Here is an 8628-nt window from a genome sequence, read left to right as displayed (position 1 = left end):
AATGCCTCAGTATTTAGCTACAACATGAGAAGTTTAACCACCCAAAATTCAGGATCGGGTTGCCCAACATTTCAGCTACCCAACTACAACACATATGGTAGGATTTTCCAGAGAGAAAACTGGGAAAATCTAAGTTAGGATCCCTCCTCTCTATTTACATGGGGAATGTAGACCTCTAATGGTACGTGGATTCAGATGGCTTGAGTATCTTCTGAGGTGCAGAACACAGAGGGCACGTGATACTCAGTACACTCAAAGAATCTCTGGTACACAAGACTGTAAAACTTTCCACAGGGTTAAAGCACGGGAGCTAAGCTCAGTTCACATTTTGTCATAGACTCTCTGAGCTCCTCTATATGTCAGGTCTCCAATTATAAAATGCCAACAAGAATAACTACATCTCTGGCGTGCTGTGAAGATACATATTGGAACCAAACCGAGGCACTTGGCTAACGCAGCAAGGATGGCCATAGAAATGATTTGAGGGTACGTAGCAAACACACAGCCTTGTACCGAGCTGACCGCACAAGGACGTGCTTAGCTTTTTACGGTGATCTTGAGGTTACATCCTCTGCTTTCAGGAGATGTGACTTAACCCACAATAATATATTTTGCAAAGTCCGGATGAATGCTACGACTGATATGGTATGGTGATATACATTATGCGCAGCAGTATATGCTGAGATGGTATGCTGATATACATTACGTGCAGCAGTATATGCTGTGTGTTGGGCAAGAGTGCTGTGTTCCTGATTGCTGGGCACACCGCCTACCTCTCCGTTTTTCAGTGGGTGCGGGCGCTGCTCTGCGTTGCTGCTGCGCTACACCATGGGCAGCCGTCTCCTCGGTGTCACGCTCCGCGGTGACGGGCAGCGACGCGCACCACTGTGTTCCAAGAAACCCCCTCTGGGCGCTATGCTTCGCGCTCTGGTGAGCTTCTGAGAGCGTCAGCCACACGCTTTACAGCCTGGGCATCCTCCTCGCTGGTGGCATTTTGGCGTGCACACCCTGCGTAGGGCCGCTGCTTTCCTCACACGCGTGCGCGTCATGCGGGGTCCGCGTGAGGCCTGTGAGGGACGGGGCCGGTGCCTGCCCGGCCCCGCGTGCTGGGCTCGCCGCCCTCCCCGCCACTCTCATCTTCTCCCAGTGTCACCGGCCTGCGGGCCCGCGCGGGCACGGCCGCGTGCCACCTCGCTGCACCGCACCGCACCGCACCGCGCACTCCGCGCGTCCCGCCTTTCCCGCTTCGCTCGGCGCCTCCGTGCCTGCCTGCGTGCGTGCGTGCGTGGCACCCGCCCACGCCCAGGGCCCCGCGCGGCTCCCCTCAGCAGCTGGCGAGGAGGCGGCGCGGCGGTTCCCTCGCCCGGCGCGGCCCGGCCCCTTCTCCCTCGGGCGCCGCCCCTCTCCGCGCCGCCTGTGAGTCAGGGCTTTGCCGGGCACGGGCGGCAGCCGCGGCCGGAGCGGGCTGGCAGCCTCCGCCGCGGGGCTCCATGGAGAAGGTGGCGGCGGCGGCGAGCGAGGGCGGCGGCAGCAACAGCAGCAGCCGCAGCAGCAGCCGCCCCACGTCGGCGGGCTCGTCTCCCTCGTCCTCCTCCGCCAGCCGCGGGCTGCCGGTCCGGGCGGCGGCCGCGGGGAGGCTGGATGGAGGCGGGGGGGCCGGCGGCGGCGGCGGCAGCAGCAGCAGCCCCGGCTCGGCGGCGGCCAGCCCGGGGGGCGCGCAGGCGCCCGGCGGCGGCAGGCGGCGGGAGCCGGTGCTGGAAGGGACGCTCAGCAAATACACCAACCTCCTGCAGGGCTGGCAGAGCAGGTAAACCGCCGGGCCGGCCCCCGGCGGCGCTCTGGGGCCGCCTCCTCCCCCCGCGGGCGCCGCTCCTCGCCCCCAGCCGCCCCCAAGATGGTGTCCGGGCAGCCGCTGCCGGCGCCCCGCCCCGACCCCTGCCGCCAGGTAGGCCGGGCTGTGCCGCCAGCCCTGCCCGAGGCCGGGCTCCTTTCCCCTCCGCGCCCGCTGTCCTGCCTTTTGTTTTACTTGTGTTCCCGGCCGAAGGAGCAGCTGGGCGTAAGGGCGGCGCGGAGGGGCGGCCCGGTGCTTGGGTCGGCGGGCGCAGGGCGGCGCGGCCGGAGCGGTGGCCCCGGCGCTGCCGCCGCAGGTGCGGGCGGGGGCAGGGGAGGAGGAACGCCGCACATGCTGTTCTGCTTTTAAGTTCCTTTTCTATCACGTTAGTCCTCTTCTGTGGAGTTATCTCGGATAACTAAAGAAAAAAAAAAAAAACCTGGGTGAGAGCCTCGCAAAATAAATGGGAAGAAAATGCCACGCTTGTGATTATTATTTTTTTTTTTGCTACGGGGTAGGACGGAGGAAACGGTTACCTGTGTGTTTAATAAGATCTCTTCTGTGGCTATGCCCTTCCTGTTTGACAAGTCCTAATTTATGCTGATACGGTGACAGGCCCTGGTCCTGCAATTTGTTGGGTGTGGACAGGCTGATGTGCATCTGTGGAAGTCCGGGGGAAGGTCTGGTTTTGACTCTAGCGTCTCAGTGCAAAATTTTCTACAGAGTTGAAGCCAGACAGCAGAATTAATAATGCTGTATTGGGATCTGTTGAAATCAAGAGAAAAGATTTCTTATTAGTGTTTTACTTCTCCTTATTAAACTTTGTCCTCTTAGTGGATGGATGAGGATGAGTATCTAAAACTTGACTTTTTAACGTAAGGCATCACAGTGATGGTTTTAAAGAGAAGCAAATGCTACAGAGAGAACATTTATACGACTAGTTATAAACCTCTGCACAAACCTTTAAAAAAAACCCAAACCAAACCCAAACCTACCAAAACTTGCTGTTGCTTATATTAAGTGATCCCAAGCAGTAGGAACATGGAAATGGCTGGGTCCTTGGTTTTCTGACAGTAACTTTAAAGTATTTATAAGTGACAGAGTTAAATTGCAGAAGTGCTGATGATCCTATGATGCTGACTCGTGTGGGACTAGCTCGGTGGTAGGAGTCCTGTAGCGATACATTCTGAAAAGTTTCAGGAGCTGGTCTGATTCCATACACTGGAGGGCACGCATAGGTGCACCAGCTATGAGTGATAATGAATATGTCTGGTATGATTTGAATACACACTCATCTCCATAAAACTAGACTGCTTCAGTGTAGACATAGAGAAGGCCCTTCACTGTCATTTGGTTACTGCAATTCTGTGCTAGATTCACATTGGACTTCTGTTTGTTGATTTGTGTAGTCCTCCTGTTGTTTTGATTAATAACCAAATAAGTGCATTTTGATACCTAAAATGTAGGACTAAAATCCATGACTAAAAATTAAAAGCCCACCCTTCCCCTCTTTTCTTTCCCCCCGACACCTCCATCTCTTTTTGTAGAAATGGTAACTTTCACTGTGAGTGATTTTAAGGGTCACTTCCATGTAATCTGATGAAATTACAAAATAGAGCTTTTTGCTTATAAATCTTTGGGTCTGGAACTGCCTGTTTGTTGTGTTTGGGAACAGATTAAATCTTTGATAAGGCTGACAGCTTGAAATAGCATGTATGATTTGTGTATGTCCAAGAAACTTTTATCTGAACACATCAGGGGAAAAAAGGTAAATGTCACTTAAACAATTCTACCATAGCACTTGGAAATGTATGTCCATTTATTTTTAGCAGTCTTTTTTAATGCTGCTTTATCATGCTTTGTCAATTGCCAATTTTATTTTCTGTAAATCTGGCTGTTTGAGCAGGTGGTTTGTGATGACACAGAGCTCTTACGCTAAGTAACTTTAGTTTCTTCAGTTATTTCGTTCTGTCGATGTATGTATCAGTTGTTTGGGATGGGGAAACTGATACAAGTTCTAAACAGAACAGTTGAAACTTGAGGCTTACAAAAGTTGGTTGTCTTATAACGTCCAATAAATGAGTAGTGATCTGTGGGTTTGAGCTTGGTTGTCCACTTGGCCTTCTGAATATTTGTCGTGGAGTGTGTTTTCTGTGAACTGGAGCTCAGTCTATAAGATTTGGTAAGTGACTTCATAGCTGGCACCTGCAAATCAGTCAAGAGTGTATGTGGTACTGAATGATCACACAAATTAGTTTTGAATTTACTTAATCTGAAAAAACACAAGATTGTTTAATCGCATGATCAATACAGCCAGATGGTGTGAATATAAATAAAATGGAAAAATAAAGCAAGAACTGATGGAGTTCAGTGCTCATGGATTTGGAATGTTCTTCTATAAAGCTCTTTATTCATTAGCCTAAATAATTTAAATATTTAATGTTAGCTTATGCCATGTGGTATTGAAGTTGAAAGGCTTTCCTAGGTTATCCAACACTTATGTGCAGAGTAGCCTCTACAAGTCCAAAGAAATTATTGTCACCTGAATTATAATAAATTAGTGTCACTTTTTTATCAGTTGTCCTTTAGCAGGTGTATGCAAGACAGTCTTATTTTGGATGAGGCAACCAAGTATGAATACTGAAGCATAATGCTGCATTTATAAGCATTAACTGAAGTAATTGAAGGCCTCAAGTTCAGTCAGTCTGGAGAGCTGCATCACTTCTTGTTTTAAGAATTTCTGAGGATTTGTTGTCTATTACTAAAGAAATCTATTCTGCTCTAGCAGGTTCAGGAACAATGTGATTTGGAAATGAGTGAGGTTCTTCTTCACCTTTGTAGCAAGCAGAAGGAAACACTGCTTTTTTTGTTTGGTTGTTTTGAGGTGGTTTGTTTTGTAAGAAAGATGTTAAGGGGGCTGGGCATCTAGAGTGTCTCCACTAAAGTCTGTAACTTTCTCTGGATTTACACAGGTATGAATGCAGAGAGCAGAACTTAATCTAAACCACAGACACTTTGATCTAAGAACACTTGTGTCTGGCCTAAGACATCTGGGCATCTGACTGTCTTTACTATGAAATTACAAATAATTATGTTGTCAGATTTGAAGGACTGTTATGAAACATTTCTATTGGGATTTACTTGTCCTGTGTGTATGGGAGAGTAGTAGCTTGTATTTTAGAAGGGAGTTGTGTGGGTTTGACGGACAAATATGCCTCTGTAGAATCGTCTCATGCAAAATCCATTTTGCATGAGTTAATTTGATATTAATGAAATATTTATTGCCTGTGGCATTGTTATCCTGTTTTTGAATAGATCAGTAAAATGTTGTAAAAAGTCTTAAAGCTCCATTTGCCCAAGGTAGTGTGAAATTCACTTGTGGTCTGCCTCCCTCTCCCCGCTTTTTCCTTGAAAATGTTTTTAGTACTTGTGCTTATAGGGTTTTGTCCTGCAAGCATGTATAAGCCCCTGGATCATCTGCATTTGGGCTGGGGCTTAAATTTGGATTTGTAACAACAACAAATGGAGCCCCAGCTGATGGATGTTGTTGTTGCTTTTCTGAGCCACACTGCTCTGTGTAAATTATTCTATAGCCCAGGTGTTATCCAAAGCATTACTTTGGCCTATTCCTGTTTCCTCTGTAAGTTGAGAAATACATTTGTGTTACCAGTCTGCATGAACCGTGCCCAATGAACTTGTGCTTGAGCACCACCAGACTTCTTTTGTGGGTTAGCTGCATTCCTTGGATGTCAACAGAAAGTATACTTCGGGGCAATTTGGGTTTTTTTTTGCACTCAGTCTCTTTACCAGGCTTCACAATGCTGTAGTGTGGTCTCTTTGCTTGTGTAGTTGCAGAGAACAGTTGCAATCTGACTGCTGTCACCACAGAAAGACCCTTCCTTATTTCCAGTGTCCCAAACAGCAGCTAGGATACTGCCAGAAGGACCAGCAGACTTCAGTGCTACTGTAGGGGCTGACTTCTTTGGCTCCCAGAGGTTATGCTGCTCTGACCATAGCTGTTACAGGAGGGTTGTTTTCTAAGTATGTCGACAAAATGTGTCAGCGCTGTTTTGTGCTACAGCAGCTACAAAAATCTGCATGTAACTTTTTTTTTGGGTTTTTTTTTTTTTTTTAATTTTATATATATTCTGGAGAAAGATTGTGACTTCTTAGAAGGGGAATTGATGAAGGTACTTCAAACCCAGTAATAATCCCCTCTCCCTCCTTCTGAATTAGCTAGCCCATCTTTGCAGGATTTTGGGATTGACACATCTGCTTGTGGAGCTTTGGGGTAGTTAACACCTCTAGTAGTTGCTAATTCTTCAGTGGTACCAGTCAAGTTGCTCTAGCAATGAATTGTGGTCTTTTTCCAGTGTAAAAAAAAAAAAAAAAAAAAAAAGAGTAGATGGTTACTGAGCAAACTATATGACTATAGTTGTATCGGTATACCAATGTAGATAGCTGCTGGGAGGGAATTCTGTCCTAGAGAAATAGACTGTTTTTTTAGTATAGAATAAACTGTACTGTCAGGATGCTAACAGTAGACACTATCTGAGGAGGAGAAAATAACCATGTGTTTGTTTAATGTTTGTGAAGTTTGCTAAAATGGGAATTTTTTGTGTTCTTCCTAGAATCAGATTAACACTAACCCCTCCACTGTGTATCTTGTCACCTTAGTGTGTTTCTGGTGTATCTATACGGGGCTTTGTGTAGTGTTGTAATACCTACCAGGATTTATTTGCAGAGTTTGGGAAGGGGGAGTCTCTGATTTAAGAAGCTGAAGGTGCAGCCTTCTCTCTTTCTTCTGTCATTGGAAATCTGTGCACAAATGAGACCCGGGCATTTTCACTCAGGCAGTCTATTTGGGATTTGCAAGTGCACTTCAGAGCTGAGCAGCAGTCTTGTACCAGAGGGAATGAAGTGACAGGCAAAATAGAGCGTGGTCTTCCTTTCACCCAGATGTCACGCTTAGCTTTCAGACAGTGAAAAGAAGTGGCAGTTGGCACTAACGCTGAAGCACTTACTTACCCTTATCTGGGTTTTGTTATTAGTAGCTCATTTTGCTGCTGGCTTTTTGAATGGTGATTTCTGTGCTTAGCAATGCAATGATAAATGTGGTTAGAGGGAGCACACATGCACTTGTTGGCTCATTTAAAAAAACCCACCAGTTTATGAATATGGATTTTGTTCATGTAGGAGAAGTGACAATAAGCTGTTAAACTAAGTAATGTGCCCGGAGTCTTTTTATGAGTCTATAAGAAAAGTATTCGAAAGATTTCCCCAGTCATTTTATACTTCAAAACAATTGTTTAATAAGAAGAATGTATTTGGGCTTTAGCTTCTCCTAATATTCTTACTTTGTTCTTTATGATGTATTTAAAAGGCTGAACCTTCTAAGTGAAAAGGCTGCTAAAACCTGCCATAACTATTGGTTTTTATTGTAAAATCACATTTGCTAAATATGTATTATAATGAATGATGAAATAAAAAGTATTGCATTTGGCTCAACTAAAAATGCTGAGTTTGTTTCTTTGGTCCTAATACACTTCCACAACTTTATTTTCAAGTGTCTTGGCATTGTGCTTTAGATCTTGTAGGCTTTTGTGGATATCTTACTGAGATGTCTGATTACTTTTTGGAACCTAATCCAGGGAGGCAAAGTTTGCTTATTATTTAACTGTTGCATATAAAAATGTTTCAGTAAACAGCTGTCTAAATGCTACTGCACCTGTCCTTCCAAGATGGCATTTAATTAGTAGGTGATTTAAAGTTGGAGAATGTAGGTCCTTAACTACCCAGTTCTGTAGCGCAAACCATAGAATTTGTCATGGTTTCTGTTCCACCTAGACTTGTGCTTCTCTTTGGATATGTATCTGAAAATTTTTCTTCCAGTGATAGAAGATTCTTCACCATAGCTGTGGGAATGATTTGCCCAGTTTTAAACACTACTTAAAAAATTGCCTGTTGTTCTTAATATGTCAGCCTTTGACTTTTCACTGAATCTCATTATGGTGGTTGTGTATGAGACTGAAGATACCTCTTATCAAATTTAATTTTTATGTGCAGTCTTTTTGGGCAGGCTAGGTTATCTTTTGTCTGTATTTGGAGTATCTAGACCAATGGAGTTTTCTTGCTGCAAGTCAGATCTCCCAGTAATTTTAATAATTTATGGTAGTTCTGATTATTATTTGGTATTTCAATGTTTTTCTTCACATGTGGACTCCAGAACTGTGTGCAGTTTCAGTTGTGGTTGCACTGGGGATCTAATACAGGGATAATGCATTCCATTTCCTCCAACACATTGCCTGCTTAAAAAGTTCAAAGACCATTAGCTCTTTAGGTCTCCATGATTGTTTTTTTGAAAACTAGGTTGTTAATTTTGCCTTGTAAGTTTAACTGTTAGTCTAATTACACACAACACTGAGACCTCGTGTTCCCTGGTGCTGCCTGGGTTCTCCAGACAGGTATCTTCATACCCACGTTCTTGTTATTTCCTACTTGCTTTGCTTAAGCTGTCAGTGGCGCAACACCCTGGTGCTTGCTAGGCCGTTTTCTCTGGGTATTCAGTATACCTCTTGATCCAGTAACATATGGCATAGTACTACCAAAATGAGTGCCAGAAGTGTCAAAATGAAGAGTAGCACTTAACTATCCTTTTTTGGATGGGGAGGTGATGAAAAGGAGTGCCATGGCAGCTGCCTCCCTGCAGTATGCTCTCTCCGTGGTTAGCATGTTTTTGCATATTCCCAGTGATGCTTCTTGGGCTTTCTCATGGTGTGTGCATGCCCTGTTTTTGA

General features: G+C 45.3%; 1 protein-coding gene across 1 annotated transcript in view; it reads left to right on the top strand.

Annotated features, from left to right (window-relative positions):
• Positions 1 to 1490: 1490 nt before the first annotated feature.
• OSBPL10 (oxysterol binding protein like 10) overlaps positions 1491 to 8628 on the top strand; it is a 118383-nt gene continuing 111245 nt past the window's right edge. Inside the window, exon 1 of the mRNA XM_075704864.1 lies at positions 1491 to 1807. Within this exon, the coding sequence (XP_075560979.1) occupies positions 1491 to 1807 (317 nt within the window). The remainder of the gene's footprint in view (positions 1808 to 8628) is intronic.

The sequence above is a fragment of the Pelecanus crispus genome, chromosome 2 (genome assembly GCF_030463565.1).
Source record: "Pelecanus crispus isolate bPelCri1 chromosome 2, bPelCri1.pri, whole genome shotgun sequence".
Lineage (NCBI taxonomy): Eukaryota > Metazoa > Chordata > Aves > Pelecaniformes > Pelecanidae > Pelecanus > Pelecanus crispus.
The sequence above is the reverse complement of the archived record's forward strand: the minus strand, read 5'-3'. Positions and strand labels throughout refer to the sequence as shown.